The 25,958-nt window shown below is 37.8% G+C and overlaps 2 protein-coding genes across 7 annotated transcripts in view; both read right to left on the bottom strand.

Annotated features, from left to right (window-relative positions):
* The window catches only part of shroom1 (shroom family member 1), a 57,358-nt gene extending 47,322 nt beyond the window's left edge, over nucleotides 1-10,036 (bottom strand). For both annotated transcript variants that reach the window (XM_079847131.1, XM_079847130.1), the window contains exon 1: nucleotides 9,883-10,036. The gene's annotated coding sequence lies outside the window, so the exon portion shown is untranslated. The remainder of the gene's footprint in view (nucleotides 1-9,882) is intronic.
* Nucleotides 10,037-14,010: 3,974 nt separating this feature from the next.
* Nucleotides 14,011-25,958, bottom strand: part of aff4 (AF4/FMR2 family, member 4) — a 51,797-nt gene continuing 39,849 nt past the window's right edge. For 4 of the 5 annotated variants that reach the window (XM_079847099.1, XM_079847097.1, XM_079847098.1 and 1 more), the window contains 10 exons: nucleotides 25,703-25,782; nucleotides 24,338-24,539; nucleotides 21,590-21,678; nucleotides 21,255-21,324; nucleotides 20,826-20,962; nucleotides 20,666-20,737; nucleotides 19,417-19,510; nucleotides 18,806-18,849; nucleotides 16,639-16,856; nucleotides 14,011-14,335 (listed from right to left, as the gene is read on the bottom strand). In XM_079847099.1, coding sequence (XP_079703225.1) covers nucleotides 14,208-14,335; nucleotides 16,639-16,856; nucleotides 18,806-18,849; nucleotides 19,417-19,510; nucleotides 20,666-20,737; nucleotides 20,826-20,962; nucleotides 21,255-21,324; nucleotides 21,590-21,678; nucleotides 24,338-24,539; nucleotides 25,703-25,782 — 1,134 coding nt within the window. In that variant the 3' untranslated portion in view covers nucleotides 14,011-14,207. The remainder of the gene's footprint in view (nucleotides 14,336-16,638; nucleotides 16,857-18,805; nucleotides 18,850-19,416; nucleotides 19,511-20,665; nucleotides 20,738-20,825; nucleotides 20,963-21,254; nucleotides 21,325-21,589; nucleotides 21,679-24,337; nucleotides 24,540-25,702; nucleotides 25,783-25,958) is intronic. The other variant, XM_079847096.1, reaches the window with a different exon arrangement.

Genomic DNA, 25,958 nt, shown 5'->3' with positions numbered 1-25,958 from the left:
ATGCTGATACACTGATACAGTATACAGATGTGTGTTCAGATTATAATGACTGACGCTGTCTACACTGATACAGTATACAGATGTGTGTTCAGATTATAATGACTGACTCTGTCTACACTGATACAGTATACAGATGTGTGTTCAGATTATAATGACTGATGCTGTCTACACTGATACAGTATACAGATGTGTGTTCAGATTATAATGACTGACGCTGATACACTGATACAGTATACAGATGTGTGTTCAGATTATAATGACTGATGCTGATACACTGATACAGTATACAGATGTGTGTTCAGATTATAATGATTGACGCTGTCTACACTGATACAGTATACAGATGTGTGTTCAGATTATAATGACTGACGCTGATACACTGATACAGTATACAGATGTGTGTTCAGATTATAATGACTGACACTGATACAGTATACAGATGTGTGTTCAGATTATATTGACTGACGCTGATACACTGATACAGTATACAGATGTGTGTTCAGATTATATTGATTGACGCTGATACACTGATACAGTATACAGATGTGTGTTCAGATTATATTGACTGACGCTGATACACTGATACAGTATACAGATGTGTGTTCAGATTATAATGACGGACTCTGATACACTGATACAGTATACAGATGTGTTCAGATTATAATGACTGACTCTGATACACTGATACAGTATACAGATGTGTGTTCAGATTATAATGACTGACACTGATACACTGATACAGTATACAGATGTGTGTTCAGATTATAATGACTGACGCTGTCTACACTGATACAGTATACAGATGTGTGTTCAGATTATAATGACTGACGCTGATACACTGATACAGTATACAGATGTGTGTTCAGATTATAATGACTGACGCTGATACACTGATACAGTATACAGATGTGTGTTCAGATTATAATGACTGACGCTGATACACTGATACAGTATACAGATGTGTGTTCAGATTATAATGACTGACGCTGATACACTGATACAGTATACAGATGTGTGTTCAGATTATAATGACTGACGCTGATACACTGATACAGTATACAGATGTGTGTTCAGATTATAATGACTGACGCTGATACACTGATACAGTATACAGATGTGTGTTCAGATTATAATGACTGACGCTGATACACTGATACAGTATACAGATGTGTGTTTAGATTATAATGACTGACGCTGATACACTGATACAGTATACAGATGTGTGTTCAGATTATAATGACTGACTGTCTACACTGATACAGTATACAGATGTGTGTTCAGATTATAATGACTGACGCTGATACACTGATACAGTATACAGATGTGTGTTCAGATTATAATGACTGACTCTGATACACTGATACAGTATACAGATGTGTGTTCAGATTATAATGACTGACACTGATACACTGATACAGTATACAGATGTGTGTTCAGATTATAATGACTGACTCTGATACACTGATACAGTATACAGATTTGTGTTCAGATTATAATGACTGACACTGATACACTGATACAGTATACAGATGTGTGTTCAGATTATAATGACTGACACTGATACACTGATACAGTATACAGATGTGTGTTCAGATTATAATGACTGACACTGATACACTGATACAGTATACAGATGTGTGTTCAGATTATAATGACTGACGCTGATACACTGATACAGTATACAGATGTGTGTTCAGATTATAATGACTGACGCTGATACACTGATACAGTATACAGATGTGTGTTTAGATTATAATGACTGACGCTGATACACTGATACAGTATACAGATGTGTGTTCAGATTATAATGACTGACGCTGTCTACACTGATACAGTATACAGATGTGTGTTCAGATTATAATGACTGACGCTGTCTACACTGATACAGTATACAGATGTGTGTTCAGATTATAATGATTGACGCTGATACACTGATACAGTATACAGATGTGTGTTCAGATTATAATGACTGACGCTGATACACTGATACTGTATACAGATGTGTGTTCAGATTGTAATGACTGACGCTGATACACTGATACAGTATACAGATGTGTGTTCAGATTATAATGACTGACTGTCTACACTGATACAGTATACAGATGTGTGTTCAGATTATAATGACTGACGCTGATACACTGATACTGTATACAGATGTGTGTTCAGATTATAATGACTGACGCTGATACACTGATACAGTATACAGATGTGTGTTCAGATTATAATAACTGACGCTGTCTACACTGATACAGTATACAGATGTGTGTTCAGATTATAATAACTGACGCTGTCTACACTGATACAGTATACAGATGTGTGTTCAGATTATAATAACTGACGCTGTCTACACTGATACAGTATACAGATGTGTGTTCAGATTATAATGACTGACTCTGATACACTGATACTGTATACAGATGTGTGTTCAGATTATAATAACTGACGCTGTCTACACTGATACAGTATACAGATGTGTGTTCAGATTATAATGACTGACTCTGATACACTGATACTGTATACAGATGTGTGTTCAGATTATAATGACTGACGCTGTCTACACTGATACAGTATACAGATGTGTGTTCAGATTATAATAACTGACGCTGTCTACACTGATACAGTATACAGATGTGTGTTCAGATTATAATGACTGACTCTGATACACTGATACTGTATACAGATGTGTGTTCAGATTATAATGACTGACGCTGTCTACACTGATACAGTATACAGATGTGTGTTCAGATTATAATGACTGACTCTGATACACTGATACAGTATACAGATGTGTGTTCAGATTATAATGACTGACGCTGATACACTGATACAGTATACAGATGTGTGTTCAGATTATAATAACTGACGCTGTCTACACTGATACTGTATACAGATGTGTGTTCAGATTATAATAACTGACGCTGTCTACACTGATACAGTATACAGATGTGTGTTCAGATTATAATAACTGACGCTGTCTACACTGATACAGTATACAGATGTGTGTTCAGATTATAATGACTGACTCTGATACACTGATACTGTATACAGATGTGTGTTCAGATTATAATAACTGACGCTGTCTACACTGATACAGTATACAGATGTGTGTTCAGATTATAATGACTGACGCTGATACACTGATACAGTATACAGATGTGTGTTCAGATTATAATGACTGACGCTGATACACTGATACAGTATACAGATGTGTGTTCAGATTATAATGACTGACTCTGATACACTGATACTGTATACAGATGTGTGTTCAGATTATAATGACTGACGCTGTCTACACTGATACAGTATACAGATGTGTGTTCAGATTATAATGACTGACTCTGATACACTGATACAGTATACAGATGTGTGTTCAGATTATAATGACTGACGCTGATACACTGATACAGTATACAGATGTGTGTTCAGATTATAATAACTGACGCTGTCTACACTGATACTGTATACAGATGTGTGTTCAGATTATAATAACTGACGCTGTCTACACTGATACTGTATACAGATCTGTGTTCAGATTATAATAACTGACGCTGTCTACACTGATACAGTATACAGATGTGTGTTCAGATTATAATGACTGACTCTGATACACTGATACTGTATACAGATGTGTGCTCAGATTATAATAACTGACACTGTCTACACTGATACTGTATACAGATGTGTGTTCAGATTATAATAACTGACGCTGTCTACACTGATACTGTATACAGATGTGTGTTCAGATTATAATGACTGACTCTGATACACTGATACAGTATACAGATGTGTGTTCAGATTATAATAACTGACGCTGTCTACACTGATACTGTATACAGATGTGTGTTCAGATTATAATGACTGACTCTGATACACTGATACTGTATACAGATGTGTGTTCAGATTATAATAACTGACGCTGTCTACACTGATACTGTATACAGATGTGTGTTCAGATTATAATAACTGACGCTGATACACTGATACTGTATACAGATGTGTGTTCAGATTATAATGACTGAAGCTGATACACTGATACAGTATACAGATGTGTGTTCAGATTATAATGACTGAAGCTGATACACTGATACAGTATACAGATGTGTGTTCAGATTATAATGACTGACGCTGATACACTGATACATTATACAGATGTGTGTTCAGATTATAATGACTGACGCTGATACACTGATACAGTATACAGATGTGTGTTCAGATTATAATGACTGACTCTGATACACTGATACAGTATACAGATGTGTGTTCAGATTGTAATGACTGACGCTGATACACTGATACAGTATACAGATGTGTGTTCAGATTATAATGACTGACACTGTCTACACTGATACAGTATACAGATGTGTGTTCAGATTATAATGACTGACTCTGATACACTGATACAGTATACAGATGTGTGTTCAGATTATAATGACTGACGCTGATACACTGATACAGTATACAGATGTGTGTTCAGATTATAATGATTGACACTGATACACTGATACAGTATACAGATGTGTGTTCAGATTATAATGACTGACGCTGATACACTGATACAGTATACAGATGTGTGTTCAGATTATAATGATTGACACTGATACACTGATACAGTATACAGATGTGTGTTCAGATTATAATGACTGACGCTGATACACTGATACAGTATACAGATGTGTGTTCAGATTATAATGACTGACACTGATACACTGATACAGTATACAGATGTGTGTTCAGATTATAATGACTGACGCTGATACACTGATACAGTATACAGATGTGTGTTCAGATTATAATGATTGACACTGATACACTGATACAGTATACAGATGTGTGTTCAGATTATAATGACTGACTCTGATACACTGATACAGTATACAGATGTGTGTTCAGATTATAATGACTGACTCTGATACACTGATACAGTATACAGATGTGTGTTCAGATTATAATGACTGACGCTGATACACTGATACAGTATACAGATGTGTGTTCAGATTATAATGACTGACACTGATACACTGATACAGTATACAGATGTATAGATAATGGCGTCTCGGATCGCGGATTATATGTTTGTTCGGAGCATTTTATTTTGTAAAGTTAAATTGTTCAGAAAGAAACTGAATATTGAATCTGACAGCAGCTTCATCACAAACCACAAGAAAATAATTTCATAATGCTTTGTCTGTAAACTATGATATTGTATGGACAATGTTTTCAAAACACTTTCTCACTTGCAATAGTGAGTGTGTGTTGATTCTGTTTCCTATGCAGTGACGTTAGCCAATCATAACAGTGGCTGACAAGCCTTAAAGGAGCAGCGCCTTAAAAACTGATCACTTCAGACAGAGGCTCAGAATGAGGGTTGAAAATAATCAGTTTTCTGCATATATATTTGTTTGTTTTTTGTACAAAAAACTTTATTAACATTACAAGTGAACTTCAAGGAACATAATGAAATAAAATAAAATAAAATATCAATGTCATGAACTTTAACTTTAACTTCTTACTCATTTTTAGATTTTTTTGGATTTACCCACAAATGAATTATTTGGGGATGCCTTTTTTTAACTAACTTGATCTTGAACTCCATTTAAATGCATGCCAAAGCAGAGTTTGGTTTATTGCCATCAGAAAGTGGTGCAACTTTTGCTGGACAAACAGAGTGGCATTTTCTGTAGATTAACCATAATGCACCCAACTGAGAGTATTATAATGTCAGACATTTCATTGTCTTTTGTCATGCCTGATCACTCGGAGACGCTGAAGCAATCTGTCACCTTCTACAGGAATTCCTCAGGGAACCCGTGGTCGAGCCGTTTGGATCATGCTGATTCCTCTTTATGAGTTACAGCTCTCTCATTTAATAAATTACAAGTGGGTCACATGATTGTGAATGCTAGAATAATGAAAGGACGATATGAACTAATGCTGAGATATTTAGTTGCACTGAGACAAACATCACTATTACATAATCCACCTTTTTCCTCTATTCAAAATGTTTTACCAATATATTAGCCGATAAATCTAAATCCAAATTGTTTATAATTTTTGAGAGCCTGATTACAAAAACAAAAGTCTTACAATTAAAATCCATGTCCCAAACACACAATTATAATGATCCTATATGACACACTTGCGCTGCACATGTGGCACTTTACTGTATTTTCCTTTTTTGAAGTGATTACAATCATATTTCAAGCTAATCAAAGCCACCATGTTGAACAGTGCACATCTGAAGTGTCTCAGCTGAAGGAAATAATACATTATTTATCAGCTTTAATATATCAGACAAATCTTCTTATCAGGCCGATAACGATAACAGTAAAAATGAACATATATCGGCCAATACCGATATGGTGGCCGATATATCGTGCATCCTTAATAGCAGACACTCAAACCATAAGTTGAGACCATAATGTCACTGAGACTAAACAAGCCACAAGTAACTGCGCAGAACAGCCTATATCAGACAGCAGTGAGGGAGACATGTTAAACTATTCCAGCTCAAGAAGAAACACACACAGCACACAAACACTGACTTCAGTTCTGTTTGTGCTTGGACGGACACATACACGCAACATTATGACAGACTGCTCGTCTCGGCAAGTGTCCTCGTAACAACGTTGCTTACGTTTTAAGTGAACGTAAAAAGTTGAGAAAGAAAATGGATGCGTATCATTATATTGGATCCGTGCGTTAGGTCTTAAAGTGACAGCAGCCTAATATACCCACGGCTGTCTGTGTCATCAATGCTTATCAAACAACAAAATACACAGAAAATCACTTCAGTATCTTTAACAAAGATTAATTATATTTAAAGGTGGGGTCGGCAATTTTTTTTTTTCCAATTTTTTTAAAACTTTCTTTATATACCAATACATAATTAAAATGTAAGTACTCTGAAAAAGAGAGTATAAAAATCGAGTGTCTGTAGTCCTCTCAGGGCGCAATAAACACAGCTACTTATTTCCATTCGGAACGAATGAAATGATTGGCTGGGCGACTGTCACTCTCCCTCGCTACCATGGCAACCACCCCCGCTGCTACAGGAGCTGCCCACATGCACGCACCCGTTTGACTCGAGGAAGGGAAGAGGCACGGAAGCTAGGAAGAATCACAATTATGGCAGAGAAAGAGCAGTCAAAATTCCCAGTACCTGCATATACAGTCAGCGAAGGCAAACAAGGCAAAAAAAAGGAACTAGTAAGGTAGAAAGGTAGGCTACTTGTCTCCGGAGTGTAACGTTAGTCCTCATCAGAGTCAACAGTGCTTTCATCGTGGAAGCTCTTACATGCAAAACACCGTATATGTTATGAATCTTACACGAAATTCATCTTCATCACAGTGTAACTGATGGTAATGGGAAAACGTGTATCAATGCAACCTGTTTTTAGCTTTGCCTTATGTTACAAGCTCGTTACCGAATCAAACTCAGTATATTTTAAACTTTACCAGTATCGATATGCTAGCTTGATAGTGAGTACTAACAGCCATGTTAGTTGTTTATATTGATACTGATAAAGTTAGGTATTTTATTACATGTGATTCTGACATGATGTCACTACATGCACCGCGCTCCTCTCTACACAGCGCTGGCAAACGCGTCCTCCAGCTGAGCGGTCGGCATCGCGCGTTCATGTGTTTGGGGGCGTGGCTTTGGAAGGAGCCCAGAAGGGAGGGGGAGGGGGTGGAGTGAATGGAAATAAGTAGCTGTGTTTATTGCAGTCCTGAGAGGACTACAGACACTCGATTTTTATACTCTCTTTTTCAGAGTACTTACATTTTAATTATGTATTGGTATATAAAGACAGTTTAAACAAATTTGGGAAAAAGTTTTTTTTAGAAAAATCCTGCCTACCCTGCCTTTAATTTATTCAGTAAGGACTATGCAGTGCTATTTTACATTTGATTATTCAATTTCTGCATGTGAATACTGTTAGACTAGCCTGGAAAACATTAAGCACTGTTTATGTCATTTCTATCTTTATTCTATTGTATCTATGCTTGTATTTTTGCTTTATTATTTTCATGGCGGTTGTAAGTGTTTTTACTTTTTTGGATAGTGATCATTTTCCCCTTTAAGATCCCACATTAAATACTTATTTTTTATATTTTCTAAGGTTTTTTTTTGGTTGTGTCATTTTGGCATGATAGTCACAGTCCCCATTCACTTTCATTATATGGAAAAAGAGTGGCCGATACGTTCTTTACCACTTCTCTTTCTGTGCTCCACACTCATACACACATAAATGATGAATGAATTTTCCTTTTTGGACTATTCCTTTAAAACTCAAGAAGTGACAAGACTAGGGAGCAGCCGAAACAAGTACATCTTGCCAAACTACGAACTGTTTGACAATATTTATTACAACGAGAGCTCAGATGACTTTGCACCAGATCGGTTTACCTTCATCAGGCCTGACTTACATCTGCCTCACTGATAATGGCATTTTTAATGTGTGTAACAGAGCACACAGCAGTTTATTTCCATATTTTATAGCGAGTTTAATTGTTTTTCGGAGAAACGAGTATGTGAACTCAGTATGTTTCCTAAATATCTGCAAACATATTATGGTATTTTTATGCTTTAGTACTAGAGGTCGACTCATGAAGACCTGTTTAATTTAAGCGTTTGAAACTCGCTTGATTAAAAAAAAAAAAGTAAAAAATTAAAATAAAAAAGTTTGAAATTCAGAAAGTTTGGCTTTTTAACCCCAGAACATGAGTGTCAGAAGCATCAGTTTGAGATGCATTTAATAGATAAACAAGTTTGTTGCCTGGATAAACCAGTTTGCATTGAGGACGTACTGCACGTTAAAGTAACACCCAAACATTAATGGATTATCTTCATGCAAAACAACTGAATGTTACATTGTATGTAAATGATCACTGTAAAACACACAAGCATAACTGACCCTGCCACAGATACAGGTATTTTTTAACAACAATCCAAGCATGCAAAGCTTCTTTGTTGTTGCTAAAGAACAGCGAATTTGCTTTAAAAAGATGTTCTGTGTATGCATTTTGTGAAGGTGTGTCTTATTGACAGGAGCGAGAAGAGTGTGTGTTTCAGCCAGGTTTTCTGCAGGTGTTGTTGTGTGTCTTGTTTCGAGATCCAGAAAAGCCCAACAGAGAACATGGGGAGTTAGAGATAAAGTTTCAGCAACTGGACAAAACCCCAGTGTCTGGTTTCCTGCGAACAACGCACAGCAAACCGGTCACGTTTTCACCACTCTTAATTCATCTCGCACTCATTACCAAGCTGAATAATTCATCTAAACTGGAGTCAGGACTGGGACCAATCTGATACAAACAAGACAGAGATGCAAAATAACATGCTGTGGCAAAATACTTTGCAAACCCCTGGTCTCTCTTTCTAACAGAAAAGTTTTATGTTTTTTTTAATCTGTATTATATGCTTTACATAAAGTATGTTTTTTCTTTTCTTTCTGGACAGCACTTTGGTTGTTTTAAAGTGCTTTATAAATAAAGTTTGATTTGATTTGATTAACAGTGATAAAACCTGTTCTTAGCTGGTTTTCAGCTGGTCTACCAGTTTATTTCCTCAACATGCCATGGCACATGTATGGTGAGGTCAGATCTGTTCTGCATGATTACCTCTTTCCCTGGTGGGACAAAGTCCCCGAACATAATGCACTTCAGCACAAAAACCCTCTTGTGTAATAATAATAGCGTTACACTTACTTACCCCGTATTAAAAGTACATACTTTCGAGTGAACATCCAGTAACTTTTCAAGTGAAACCATTCCAGATAGTTACTGTCAATACAGAGTCATCATTTTATCCACCTGTTGACCGAAACTATTATTTACAAAACGATACCAGCACTTTTAACAACTCCCCGTGCATCTGCTTACCTGAAGGCTTCTGTCAGGGTGTATTCCGACCTCACTGCTCGAGTCCACTGTGTTTCATAACGCCAGCTGTGGAGTTAATGTCAAGAACTTGAGTGTTATGAACATAATTCCGTGTGTCTTCAGGCAGAGTGATGCGATGCGACTGCCACCTCTGTCTCGGGAGCGCGCGGAGGGCGGGGGTAAAAGGGGGCGGGGTTTAAAAGAGGGCGGGGCGATCCCTGGAGAAAGTTTTCTGAACTGTCCATCATCAACAAAGTCAGTTAAGTCACGGGATATTTGTTTATGATAAAGTTAATGCCGCATTAACTGTAAACATGTAAGTCCATAGATGAATGCTGAATAATCAAAAGCTTGGAAAGCATAATGCCAATACTATCAGAAGCATATCTTATGTTCACTGCATTTATTTGGTCAAAGATATCATCATCACAATTTAAAATAACTGTTTTCTATGTGAATATGTTAAAATGTCATTTATTCCTGTGATCAAAGCTGAAATTTCAGCATCATTACTCCAGTCTTCAGAGTCACGTGATTTTTCAGAAATCCTTCTAATATGATGATTTGCGCAAGAAACATGAACACAATCTTAATTATTGCAAAGTTTTGAACCTAATGTATACTTGTATCTATTTTGTTTAAACAACACAAATGGAAACATAAGCAATCTAAGCCTGGCTTATTAGATGAAAATGTGTTAACAGTTCAATGAGCACAATGTGAGCTGAAACTACCTTATTGTATTTTTTTGCAATCTGATTTAAGTGCTTTCAGTAATGCTATGCGAGATCTAAATACCAACGGGATTGAGATCATAATTAAACTATTAGAGCTCAAGTTCTCACTTTACCAGAAGTCCAGATAAATTTCGATTTTATAACTTTGTAAATGTGTTTTTCATGCTTTCATAAACCTATATAATGTTGAATTTGCAAATGGTTCCAGAACTATTTTAAACTTCTCCTTTAAGGGTGCTGATTGTAGGTTTTTTTGTTGTTGTTGGTTGAACTAAAGCATTACAATACCATAATATTTGTGTAGATATTTAGGAAACATGCTAAGTTCACATACTTGTTTCTATGAAAAACACTACTACAGCCAGTTATTATACTTTGAAATGAGCGTTCCGTGTCGGAATGTTTGTTCTTGTTTTGATCTGAGTGACTCCGCCCACTGCCAATTTACCCAATGCCGACATCCGGGTGGCCAATTGGCGGGAAACTCCGCGTATTGCAACTATGGAAGCAGCGAACGGGGTCAGAGATCGCAGATTCTACCCGACCTATAAAAAAATATTCAGAATCCATTTTAACAGCTCTATGACCAGAAGAATATTAAAACGCAGGTACTTCAACGGATCAACTTGAGGCTTGTCACGTGCCAATCTGGCAACCCGCGTGAGCGTCGAGTCTGAGGAGAAAGGGCGGGAGAAACATCCCTCTCCAATATTTTACTGCAGTAGCCACAGCTATTCGTCAATATTGCACAGAACACATGTGGTCTACTTTTAAACACCCATTGCTCAGATGGAAGAGTGATGTTTTAAGCAAGCTGAAAAAAGGTGAATTAATGGTGAAAACCCCCTGAAGAAGTTCCCACGCTGGACTATTGTTGCTGCATTTCTTTCACTATCTCCACCTTATGCATGAAATTCATAGTGTTTATATAAAACACTAAAACTAATACTCAAACACTTTTACAAGTAGTGCTGTCAAATCGATTAATCGCATTAAAAGTTTGTAAATATGTGTATACACGCACATATACACAAACTTTTATGTTAGATGGGATTAATCAATTTGACAGCACTAATGTGTCTGTAGGCTCTCTCTATCTATTTCAGATGGCACTTAGACACACACATATTTACAAACTTTTATGTTAGATGCGATTAATCGATTTGACAGCACTATTTCAAAAGTAATGCAAAACAGGTAAAACATTTTTAATCATATACGTTTTATTCTCAATACAGCAAAATACAAAGATGATTCGCAACAGACTCAGAAAATCCATTAGTAATACTTCACCAAAAAAAAAAAAAAAAGTGTTTAAATTACAAGTTATTACAAGTTTGGATAATCGAGGCTCATAAGAGTACCTTTAAATCATAGATCATATTGCATCCATATACGAATATATATGTAGATTTATTTTCGTCAATCTCTTCTCAATACTTTTAAAACTAAATCGATCTTATACTGTTTGCCAATGAAAGCTTTGAGACAACGATCAAGCGAGAACGACACACAGACGTGTAGAAGACCTGATGAAGTTTAGACAGATCTTCCTCATCCTCGTCTGATTCTGGCCCGATTCAACAGCGTTTCAACCTGACCAACATCACATCTGAATGACAGAAAGCACAGGAAACGCGAACAATCGTACTGACATTACCAACATACAGTGTTCTGTTGAAAAACCAAAAAAAAAAAAAAAAATGTGCATTTAATATATTCACATTCTATGTACAATTAATACAAATGTTAAATCGTTGTAAAAATTTACCCTAAAAGAGATTTTTATGTACATCTGTACAGCTTAGTATTTAAATAGAAACATGCGAGTGTTATTTTTCAGTTGGATGAAAGAATAATAATAATAATAATAATAATAATAATAAAAAAAAAAAAAAAGTATCTCACCCTGGGAAAAGTTATGATCGCCAAGACAATTAAAGACAAATTTAAATCAAAATCAATCTAATCCTCTAAAAGCACTATCATGAAGTCTAGTAGAAAAGATAAAACCAGTAAAAACAGGAGGAGGAAAAGGACACAGCACAACTACTTCATGTCTCGAGAAGCAAAAAGGCCATGGGAATATCATTTTAGCCAACCATATTCTTTCTTCTCGTGAATCTGGTACATAAACCACATTAGTGCATGAGTTCATTTACATAAAAGCACAATTAACAACCCTTATTGACCAAATCTCAGACAGGATTTCTTCTGCTATGACAATGCAAGCCGTTGAACCTCTAGAAGTTTCCATTCGAACTGCGATCGACAAACATCTGCATAGACGGAAAACAAATGAAATAAAAATGTTTGGGAGCCAATCAGAGGAAAGTTTCTAGTGCAAGAGACGATATGTTTCCAGCATTTCATATATTGTGGATTGACTTTTCACCTTGTCTTGTGATCGGATCTGATTTCCTACGCGTATGGACAGCGGGAGCCGGTCTGCACTGAGAAAACTATGTAATATGTACACATAATATATATATTATATATATATATATATATATATATATATATATATATATATATATATATATATATATATATATATATATATATATAAACTGCTATTCTCAACAGAACACATCATAAATATATCCTTACATGACTGATTTCTTTTAAAAGAACTGCAACACACAGGTGACTATGACACTATAAAGGCAACCTCAAGACTCACATTAAATATTTAAATATGATATTTTCATATACAATAGAAATACGTCTCTCATCTCGTATTGCAACCCTGTATCCATGCCGAAAATCCAAGAGTGAAATCCAAGTTGTTATCTAAATAAAAATCTATATTAGGCCCAGGCGCGTCAGCCACAGTAATAAAATACTCCTGCGTTTAATACCAGAAAACCCACGAACGGTGAGAGGCGAGCGCTACATTTTTCGTATAAAAAAAAAAAAAAGGAAACCTGGGCCTGGGTATTTGCAGTAGTGACGTATACGAGCCCGACGGGCCAGAACTGACTTACTCTGATGTGTGCATGAGCCAGGCCGAACAGAAACACAACACGACACATCAGTAATAATGCCTTGATATGATGCCGAACAGTCTTTTGGTCTGGTATGCAAGAATCAGTCGAGATGCCACTCCGTTACATGTTCTTTCTGCTTCTCGTCGCACCTCAACCCTTCCAGATGTGTAGTTCAAGATATTGTGTCTCTTAGTTTCCTGTATATCAAATACAAGGCACAATAAAATGATAAAAGGAGGAATTGTAAAGCACCTTTGGTTAAAGGGAGGTACTTTGGTTGAAATTAAAAAGCTATAAACAACCAATTATTATTCATGTTTGCTTACAGCTAGCAAAACAACAGCAAAAAAAAAAAAAAAAAACCCATTAGTCAAAGTAAGTAAAAAAAGAGGCTTTTTTTTCTCTTCTCCCGGAAACGAGCCAATGATATGAGCAGGACGATGCAGTGTGTGAAGGCTCTGCAGACGAACATGCGATCTCCTCTTCTATAGGGTCTGTGGTGGAGGAGTGTTTTCGTTTTTGGCAAGCTGGTGTAGAAACGAACACAGTGTCACAGATGTCTGAGGCAGATCGAGTGTGTGTGAGTGTTGGGGACGCTCTACTGGACGAGCTTGGCGTCGAGCCGGAGCCAGTGCAGGCCTTGCCGTGTGAAGCGCACCAGTTCAGTCATGCTACTGGTGTTGAAGATCAGCGCGCCCATCACCTTGTCCAGCTCGCAGAAGAACTCTGTGCAGAACACCAGACACAAGAAGAACAAGTCATGATCCAGTCATCCAGATTCATGCGTGATAGAGCAAGAAAAAGACTTTTCATAATGCACATCTTTCAAAGCAGCTTTACAGAAAAATCATGATTATATCTTCATGCCTTGTAGACGTGGAAAGTAGACTGACATTTTAGTGACATTCAAGTAGTAGGGGTGTATTATACATCCAACTTTAATATATCAATACTCTATGCTAATAATACAACTTATGCACGCTTAACGACTAACTGAAACAATCTAAGAGTGAACTGAACACACACACACACACTTATCAACGACTGGAGCAGATTTTAAACAGCGACTGTGAACGCAACCGTCTCTGACTCTGCATGTTTGGGTTTGATCAGTCATCAGTATTTAAATCAGCCTTACAGTCGTTAAGTGTGTCAGTGCAATGAATTCCATGGAAATCCATGCTTGGTATGAACTCATATTCAGAAGCTAGAAACAGGACGACTGCAGAAACGCTGTGCAGAGTTAAAGGTGCAGTGTGTAATATTTAGGAGGAGCTGTTGACAGAAATGCAATATCATAAACATTATGTTTTCAGTGGTGTATAAAGACCTTACAATAATGAACTGTTATGTGTTTATTAGCTTAGATTGAGCATTTCTCTCTACACACACCGCGGGTCCGCTTACATCGACATGTTTCTACAGTGGCCCTGAGCGGACAAACGCGTTTCGTCACTATGTTGTTCTTCGTGTAAAGAAGCTAAAGCTAAAGTCAGCGAATAAACACTGACACAATGATGAACAAGTAACAGCAATATCGTTTTACTGAATAATTAATTAAACCTAATTTCTTAATTTATCTTTGTAAAGAAACCTCATTGTTTTTAATGTATGTATTTAAAATGGGTCATTTATGTAGAATAAATGTGAAATTATTTTTGAATTTGGAGCTTTCTAGACTGAGAAAAGCCAGAAAATGTATTTTTGGCTTATGTGGATGAAAGACAACAACTCCCAGAATGCACTTGCTTCGCTGCCCTAGGAGGCCACTCCCAAGCCACGCCTACCGGTAAGAGAGTGCAGTAAACAACAAGGCTAGGCTACTAGTGAGTCTCCATGACGAGTTTGCCCGAGATCGCCCAAAATGTCCGGGATTCGGCTTTTGCGTTCTACAGTCGCCATTCATCATGTTTACTGTGGCGAGCAGGACGAGGCTGAGGGCCGCGGGAGAACGGCGCGAGGCCGGTGGCGTGATCACTGATGAGCCAGTCTCGTATCTCTCACGGAGGAGCGGGAATTCTCTTAGCAATGTTAAAACGCACATCAACCGATCACTTGTTTAGCGTTCATGTAAACACTACATTCAGATTCACCAATCGGAATGAATTCAGTTAGATTGAAACAAAAGGTGTGCATGTAAACAATTAATGGCGACTGCAGAAAGCAAAAGCCGAATCCCGGACATTTTGGACGATCTCGACGGCCGGACATGTCCAGGAAAAAGAGGATGGTAACCCCTACTACTCAGCTTTCTCCACAGAACAAGAGCCTGCTAGCTTAGCTTCCAAAGAAAGACGGCTGACACTGTGTGTACATTCTGTGAGTGAGATCCCTCTATGGGCGGGTTGAACACATGCGGGACAGCGCCTCCTACTGGCTGGAGTCTCTCGCCTCTGGCCAAAAAATCCTCCGATGACGCAAAATGACGATTTTTGCGTCATCGGAGGATTTTTCCAGACAAAAAAATACATAAATCTCTCGTCTCAGGGGGACATGAGGGAGGGAAGCACGGTCACTCGAGAATACTACCGGGTTTCTACTGATACAAAGCTTAATGCTAAATCCTGAAGTAGCTAAATCCCTTTAACTGGCTACTCTCTGCTGTCTCAAACGACGACATCACTTCCTGTCGGCCACCGTAACTTCTGTTGGGTGCAGTTCACAACTGTGCAGTTAAAATCACACACTGCACCTTTAACTCACTCTCTCACTAAGGGTTCCTGCGTTTATCTCGACTTCTTCTCTATGGTGTGTTTTGTATTATTATTGTGCATTTCCAGACAGCAACATAGTGTCGGCCCAGATCCGGCCCACATCTGGCACACGATGAATCCACACGGATCTGGGCCGACACTATGTTGCTGTCTGGGTTATTTCGCACGCTCATTATTGTGCATTATTTCTCATGCTCTCTTTATTAGGGTCTGGCGGCTGAAGAGTTGCGGTTTAAGCAGTCGACGTGTGAATACCAGGCTCTTCAGAGAGCATATGCCCTGTTGCAGGAGGGGTTTGGAGAAGGGCATCAGTACCTCTCTGCTCTTTGGCGAGCTGCTCGGCCTGGTCCCACACCTCGGTGGCGTAGAGGAAGTTGGAGGTGACCTGCACGTAGCTGGCGGCCATCTGGTGTATGCGCTGAGGGATGGTGACGGAGGAGCTGGCGCTCACACTGGAGGAGCTGGAGGAGAAGCTGGCCGCACTGCCCGGAGAGAGCTTGGGGGAGACCGGAGACGGCATGCCTGCGCTCTTACTGGAGGACACACACACACACACACAGGGGTTTAGTTTAGTTTTACTGGAGGACACACACCACACACACAGAAAGTTTAGAGTTTTCACATTATTTAGTAAATGTGTTTCCATCAGAGTTTATGCGCACACAGGGTTTGAAATAAACTTTTTCACACACCAGCCAATTTGGCTACAACTGTTTTAATTTACCGGCCATTCAGAACTCCTACTAGCCAAAAAATAAAGAAGAAATAAACCAGATTAACTACGTCACAGCATATATATATATGTTAAGTATAAAAAATTAGATTTTTGCATTTCTTATTCAAACAAAATCCTGTCGTCCATCATCTCCTCCCTTCCTCTTTCATTCTCATCTTATTTTTCACCAAACGTGTTTTAGGAGGACAGATCAATACAGGACAAAGAACATGTAGGATGTTCGAAAATAACAGTATTTTCTGTTCACCAAATGCTTTTTAATCTTCTCTACTGCTTCAGTGTAAATGAACAAGTGTGCCGTTATTTGTTGTGTAGTGACGTGTGTGTTCAAGTACGCCAGATATAAGCAGATTCTGCAATACGCTGTATTTAATATATCATGACTCACGAGTATATGTGCTAAATCTGTGCAGATTTGTCTTACACGAACTTCCAGCAAACTGAGTAAATATAATAAGTAACAGTCTAAATGGCTCGTGATCTGACAGCGTTACCCGCCACTGTTCATCATTACACACAGTTGGTGGGTGTTCACTTCAAACCATGGACATGTATTCTTATCGGATGAAACAAAGTTATGATGCGCATCTTGCCGTTTCAATCCAGCTTTTTTTTTAAAATGTGATATCCCAAAATGTGCATAAAAACATGTGGATGGAAACATAACTAGTGACAGGTTGTAAACACATCATCGGGGGAAGAGAAGAAATGTCATTTTGATGAAAGATTATGAACTTTGCGTTGATTTTTATCACCCCGTTGCCATTATTTTGTCTTGTTTTGAGAATAAAACTAGTTTATGCTCAAAAGTATATAAATGCTCAAGAAAAACAAACAAAAAAAACATTTACAATAAAAAAAATATTTAAAAAATCACTTTTTTTAAAGGAGGTTTACATATTTTACTGGAAAATGTTTAGCGTTTCTAAGCATCTTTTTGCCTTCACTGGATTATTTAAATGCTCCTGCAGTGTGAAAGTTTAAAGCAATCCATGAAGTCTTTCAATTAATACGAGATCATTAAACTGAGTAGAGTTTAGTCTGAGATGAAGTGTACCGTCAAACCACCAAACACATCATTTCATAAACTTCATTTATAGTCAAACCAACATTTACTCAGACTCCTTCAACATCTCTCACATTATCACAGTTTATTCGCTATAGTTTAGAAAATGGTAATAAAATATGAGCAGAACTCAGTTGATATTTGACTGGTTTTGTCCGTCCTTCTGTTAGACTGTCTCACACATGAATTATGTTGAATATCTGTCAGCTGTTAAATTTAACTACACAATTAGATAATACCAGTTTAGCTCAACCAATCACCAAGCAATGCTTCATTGTGTTCAGTCTGTGTGTAAAAAGAGCATTAGCAATTAAAGACAACACACTTCAGCAAAACATGATCAGATCAAAGTGTCTGAATCATATTTGCTCCCAAATGTGTATAAATGTTTCTGGTAGTCTCTGTGTGAAGAATATTTGGGTATAATATGTCACAGTTTACTTTATTTTGCTCTCCTCACTTACAGAAATGAACTATAGTGTCCTGCACACACTAGTGAAAACAATATCAGAAATGATATCTGGAGTCTGAATAATTGTTGGTTTGACTGTACATGTGATCCGGTATATAAACCGGAGAGATGTAACCTATTGGTGCATTTTTGTAAGTATAATGGTTTTAAACATGTGGTTGTCAGTGTTTCTCCATTTACAACATATAAAACAACATAAGGAACTTACTTTGCTACTCCAGGAGACGGAGCTTGGGTATTACTCAACGAATTCTGGGAAAACAGAGTAACAGAGTAATGAATACTTGTGTACGTTACGTTCTTCTGTTTAAAGAATCATTAACATGAATCTCACATCTCCAGCATAAACTACATTTTTCATGTGTTTTTATAATTGTGTCAGACTGGAAATGTCAAACCTACACTACAGTCAAACAGTTCGGGGTGAGTAAGATTGTTTTATGAAAGAAATTAATGCTTTTATTCAGCCAGGACACATTAGATGGATCAGTAAGTGACAGTGAAGACATTCATTATGATTTCTACTTCAAATAAATGCTTTCTATTCATTGAAGAATCCTAAAAATATTTTTTTTTATCAGTTTCCACAAAAAATATGAAGCAGCACAACTGTTTTCAACATTGATGATAATCATACATTTGTCCGGATATTAAAAATAATATCTGAAGGAGAATGTGCTGTAATGATGCTGAAAATTCAGCTTTGATCACAGGAATACATAAGCATATTAAAAAAGCAAACTTATTTTAAACGGTATTTTCAATATTACTGTTTTCCATGGAATGAACACACGAAAAAAGGACAGAAAATCATGTTACCTTCAAGTGTTCAGTGAGCGTTTTAGAGTATTTCAGTGCACTTTCTTTCCGTAGCTTGAAAAGCCTCAAATACAGGAGCGCCTGGCACCTCAGACTGCAGACACACACACACACACAGCTTACATTAGCCACAGCTTTACCAAACACTACACACTAACATCTCTAACACCATTGACTTTACTGAGGAACAGAGTCAAATAAAGATGCTTGATATCAAACACTCATAATACATTTAACACCATTTTGCTGGAAATACATTTTCTTTAGTTTGAAAAATTGCATTGTTTTCAGAGCCATTAAGTTTAATAATGATTGTTAAAATACACTAGCAGTGTTGGGGTAACGCATTAAGAAGTGATCTGATTATGTAACTCATTACTTGTAATGTACAACAAAATATCTGAGCCACTTTTTTCAAATTAGTAACACAAGTTACTCTGTTCCCCGTGTATCGACTGACAGCTCTCCTGTCCTCGTGTTGAGGGAAAGCGTAAGAGGCGTTGTGTACGCGTGTGTGTGTGTGTGTGTGTGTGTGAACATGATGATTACTGTAGATCTAGACTAAATGTGAATATGCATTTACTCTCACCTGCACAAAAACAGATTCAGTGTTGCTCAAGATGACAGTGAAACGCAAACTCTCTATTATGCGAACACGCAGTATTTAAGTGTGTTAAATTACACAAATACACTTTATGCACTTAATCTCACTTTATTAACCAATGTCTTTGCTGCTGACGTTCGATGACCCAATTCCACCATACTAATGAGCAAAATGACTTGGGTATGAGTGGGCTTAGGTTTGGTTTAGGGTTAGTCATTTGTAATTATGCATAATTTACTGTAATCTCTATAAGTGCATGTTTGTTGTTTTTTGGCTCGTTTAGTTGTATGTATTATATATGAACTAAATTATTAACTTTCTTACAACAAAAATGAATCATCACTGAACTTAAGCTGTGACGCTATTTTCTTCTAGAAACAAACTTTGCTGCATTATTTTCCTGTTATCACCGTAAAGCTGCTTTGAAACAATCTGTATTATAAAAAATGCTATAAAAAAAAAGTGACTTGACATGATCCATGAGTAAACGTATTAAAATAAAGTATTACCAAACATTGATTCAGTTCTCATGACAATGCACTTCAATTGATTTAAAACACAATGAGAGTCAACAATGAAAAGGATGATTTTCTCAACTGTGAACCAAAAACCATGGACCCGAAACATGTCGTCTCCGCTACGTACCACAGCACTGCTAGCCTTTTGTCCGCAGATGTCGCATCCGGCGCCATGTAGCTCTTGAGCTTCATCGTGTACCTGCCGAACAAGCAAACGTGCACATGTGTGAGCAAACTCAAGCATTATATGAAGAGATCCGGAAGCATCTCAAACCCTCTGGTCTTACTTGATGAGCTCCACGGTTTCGGCATACATGGGAAAGGGGGATTTGGCCTCCTGGGCGCTCTTCTCCAGAGCGTTCCCACACTCGATGAACGACACCACAGCGTCCAGGTAATACACGGCCTTCTCAAACCTGTCCATCTGTGGAAAACACAACGCATGTGAGGGGGAAAACAGATTCTACTCGGACCGGAACATAAAATCTGATATTATGGGGCGCATTTGATTTGAATTTGGCACTAGTGCACAAACTCAAAACAACCTTGCCATTGGCACAAACATCACTGACCCCGAGTTTTAAACACTGGCTCCGTGTGAAGAGAGCACCTGTTGTGTCGCTCTCAATGGAGGACTAACACAAAAGGTCAGGGGTCACAGAAATATCAAGCAGATTAACTGACAGATGTGAGAACCGTAGGCCAGTAAAACTAACCCTCACCAGAGCATCCGCGTTGTGTTTCAGTTTCTTCGCCTCTTGAAGGTAATGATCAGCAGAATGAATCCTGCAAGTCAGACGGAGGATTGGCTGTTATTACACTAACAAATCACAAGAGAACATTAATGATGCTCAAACGCCCCACTGTGTGGATCCGGATTTCGGGAAACCAATGAGATTTCACTATGTATGTATGTATATATATATATATATATATATTTGCTTCTTACAACAATAGACAATTAGGACACAAACTCTTTTGCTTTTCTCACAGTGTAAAAGAATCTAAAGGAATAAATGAATAAGTCAGACAAAGGATCAAGACTTCATACCTGTCCTCAAACAGGAGTTTGGATCTGGATTTGGAGCCATCAGAGATGTGCGGCACTGTGACGGGATTCTCCGTTTTAGAGCTTTTCTCCTGGTTAAAACAAAAATGACACTGAGAAATTAGAAACTGAAACTCCGTCAAGACAAACTTTGATGCTGGACTTGACTCAAACAAACTCTATAAGAACATGAACCATGTTTAGCGAGTCTTGTGTTTTGAAACGCGTCTCACCAAAACTCGCTCTTTCACGGCACAGCGACTTAGACAGAATCTTACAGGGCAAGTTAGACGATGTGCCGGTACTTCTTTTGAATAAGTAATTCCTTCGTGACCATTAAAAAAAACTACATTCATACTATATAGAATGTAGGCATGTGCCGGTATCAAATTTTCATGCTGCGATTAATTGATGGAGCTTTTATCACGGTATACGGTATTATCACGATATTTTAATTGCTCAAGAGAAACGGATGGATTGAAGAAAAAAAAAACTTGCATCACAATAGGTGTAATTGTGATTGTCAAAACATTTGGTAACTAAACAGAATTTTACACAATTTTCACGATTTCAATTCAATTCTTGGGATTTGATTTCAATCTTGATTCAATATCGACTCTTTGGATAAATATTAGGTAGACTACAGTTGATAGCCAACATGTTAATTTTTCTCAAGAAAAAATATATCTCACATAATGCTGTAAACATACAGAGAGCCCTGTCAGCTGGTATTATTAAAGGTTAAAAATGAACAAATTAAATTAAACATAATTTGGTTTTCATTATAATAACAATTATGACACAAGTAAAAATATAATACAAATGTAATATAGTTCACATATTTAGCAAAATACTCCTCTCTATAGCTATTTTTTTCTAGTCAACTAACGTGTTGGTCATTAAATGGCTTTCCTGAGGTAAATGTAACGTTCTGTGACATAATTGTTCACCTGCAGTTTTATTGACCTCTTTCCGTGGTTAAAAAACACTGATTGATCGATATTATGTATGAGGCATAAATACCTTTCGGTAAGTTGTACTGTATCTTTAAATAAAAAGTAACATATGATCGGTTTACTTGAACTGAGGCGCTACAGCGATCTGTCATGTCACATTTACAAGTGCCAAAACGGTATTTATTGTCTGAATTTCTTAATAAAATGGACAGAATCTGAGAGCTGAGAATTTTTTTCATATCAAAAGTAGCCTGCTCTGTCTAGTCTGTCGGTGTCCGTGTCTTTGCTCCGTGATTTTTCTCTGCGTGAGAAAATGAATGTGTGGCGCGAGAGCGTGTGAAAAGTGTAAATTGCGTGAGTCTCACGCTGAATGCGTAGAGTTGACAGCCCTGCTTTTAGAAGGGGGATAAATCCTTTATTTTACTGTCTATGGATAAATCGTCGGCAGCGTTCCTCCTTCCGCCGTGCTTCTTCTCCATATAAGGATTAATTACATTAGACTAGAGTGCCACTGCGCCGCATGCACACAGTGCTTCTACATGTGGGGATTGTTTACATCAGAGTGCGCACGTGTTTCGCGCAGCATATCAGTGTTTAAGCGGTTGAATTGATGGAAAATAAGCTAATGCGCGTTCTATAAATATAAATTCTGATCTATTATTTTTCACGGTATTTTGAAGTGCCCACGATAACAATATCGTGCATATTCATTACCGCGATTTATCGCATTACCGAATACCGGCACGTCTAATAGAATGTAATCCGGATGCATTACATTTGCCATGTTGTCACTAGACATGTTTCAGTCCAAAGTTACGAATGTAACTTTTCACAAAATTTTATATTGCAGAAAACATTAGTGAATAAAGCACCTTTTCCATCCCATGTGTTTAAGAGAAATTTTGCACAAAATATCTGTAATAAAAATGAAAGTTGCTGCATTCGTACATCATAAATGAGTTGCGTCTCAGAGCGCACGGGTGAAACGCCATAAACGTCTCATGTTCTCAGAGAACACCCTCAGTTGAGTCAGCTTTCTGTTGCGCATCTAGGGATTTAAATGTGCTTTAAGCAGATTTTATGCACGTCTTATCAGGTAAACATTTTCGCCTCAATTGAGTGCAATGCACGTTTCTAGAATTGATGCCCATCTTGCCGGCAATGTTTTTAAAGCGAGAACCCAAAATTGCATAAAATCGGTGGATGGAAATATAGTCACGTGACCTATCAGCTGCGTCGCTTTGCTGCCATTCATAAACCCTCTCCCGTGGCCTCATGGGATAGTAAAGAGCACATCAGATGCACACTTCAGAATCTTTATTATTTTTTTTTATTGTTAGCCATGGGAAAACTGAAAATCTACACAGTGTGATAAGACGTCGCACAATAAGCGATGACAGGACAGAAGCTGAATCTGAAGCTTTATATAAGGTGGCACTAATGCATTTACACAGGAATTGCATTTGCAGAAAATAAAACCATGAATGAATGAAAAATATGAAATTGTCCTTTGAGGCTTTGAAGCTTCAAGGCTTTTTATATTCTGCAAATGCAATGACTTTGGACAGAACTAGCATAGTCTAGTGCTTTTATGCAGCGCTGTGTTTGTGATTGTGAACTGCATAACTGTATGAACACAATCCAGGATGGGTTACATAGAAGGTGGAGACGGTAAACAGTGTGTGCCTCTGGAACAGCCTGAGGTCCTCTCACGTGTGTGCGTGTGCGTGTGCGTGTGTGTGTGTGTGTGTGTGTGTGTGTGTGTGTGTGTGTGTGTGTGTGAGGGCGAACGCACCTTGGCCTCCCTGCGGACGGGCTTGTCGTCGCCCTTGCGGTGTCTGGAGCCGCTCTTGCTGCTGTCTTTGCCGCTGGGAAGCGAGCTGGAGGACTGGCTCAGCGTGCGCTTGCGCGGGTGCTCGGGTTTAGCCGTCGGCTGCAGCGTGATGGAAGGAGAGGGCGCCGACTCCTTGTCTTTATCCTGAGCGCGCTTCGACGAGCTGCAGAAAACAGTTGGGGATATCATGATTAATCAGCAGGAACAATGACAATCTGATCTCACCCATGCGAGAAGTTACCGGGTTTCTCACACCAGGTCATCGTCGTTCTAAACCCCGCTTTAACCCAGAGTAAAGGAGTGTTTCACGCTAACAGTAGCGGCGTTTACAGGGACCCTAAACACAACTACAGGGTTCGTACAGACACTGGAACATGAAACTTTCAAGGACTTTAAGCACTACTTTTTTGGCTTTCAAGGAATACAATCAGAGATCTTACCAATCAAACAATATCTTTATTAGCTTCAAAAAAAAAAAAAAGGTAAATGGATAAATAAAAAAACAATAAAACATAATGGTAAAAATAAAGTGCAGCAGATGCAATGACTGCGGTAACTTTAATCACTGAAAGGATTTCCTCATGAATATATGATTGACCTGAAAAATGAAAGCTGTATCATCATATACTTGTTTTAGGATTATTACGCTCATATTCATGCGAAACGGCTCTATATCTGAATCAGACGGGCTGCAGCGTTAATTATGCGTGAAAAGATTGTTTTATCGATAATTTCACATGTATTGTCTTTCAATAATTCAAGCACTTTTCAAGTACCTTTTCATAAATATGGCTGTTTTCAAGGGCTTTTCAGGACTTAAATGTCAAAAAGTCCAACCCTGCTACTAGCACAGTCAGAAACAGTCAAAAAGTCACACGTAACACGTCAGTTGGAACGAATTGGCCAAATTCGATTAAATCTTCATTCGGATTGTAAGGAATGGTTTAAACCTTTTCTAAGCCGATCGAGAGGACATGTAAACACTTGATCGGAGTGAAAACTGAAACTGGAAAGTACTGCGCATGTGCAGTGACGTAGAAATGGCGTAATGACGTATGACACGAGGAACGAGAATATTTTTGCTGAAAGAAGCGTCATAAGTGTCAGGTTACAAATACACAGGATTAATTGTTAACCCTGAGTAAATTTAAAATAATGCACTGACAGAATGTTCACCGATAATATTTGCTATTAGCATTTTTACATTACCCGTTTTACCTAGCTTACAAGGTTTTTGTATAATTTTCCCATTTCTCTTTTCCAGTGGATGTGGGAACTCAGTTTAATGTGGAGGTCATCTGAAGGATTAAAGCAGAATGAACTCACTCTTTACTGCTCGATTTGTGTGAGGACTTCTCATCCAGTTTGGACTTCTTATTGTCTGGTTTGAGACCGTCGTCATCATTCTGTGGGAGAAACACAAGATTCAATAATAAGGTGCGCTACCTTTCAAAAGTTTGGGATCAGTAAGATAAAAAAAGAAAAAGAAATTAGCACTTATTCAGCAAAAATGAGGGTTTGGTTTAGGGTTAGATTCATGTAATTATGCATAATCTACTGTTATTACTACAGTAAGGTATAA

Source organism: Squalius cephalus (genome assembly GCF_949319135.1).
Source record: "Squalius cephalus genome assembly, chromosome: 17".
Classification (NCBI taxonomy): Eukaryota; Metazoa; Chordata; class Actinopteri; order Cypriniformes; family Leuciscidae; genus Squalius; species Squalius cephalus.
The sequence above is the reverse complement of the archived record's forward strand: the minus strand, read 5'-3'. Positions and strand labels throughout refer to the sequence as shown.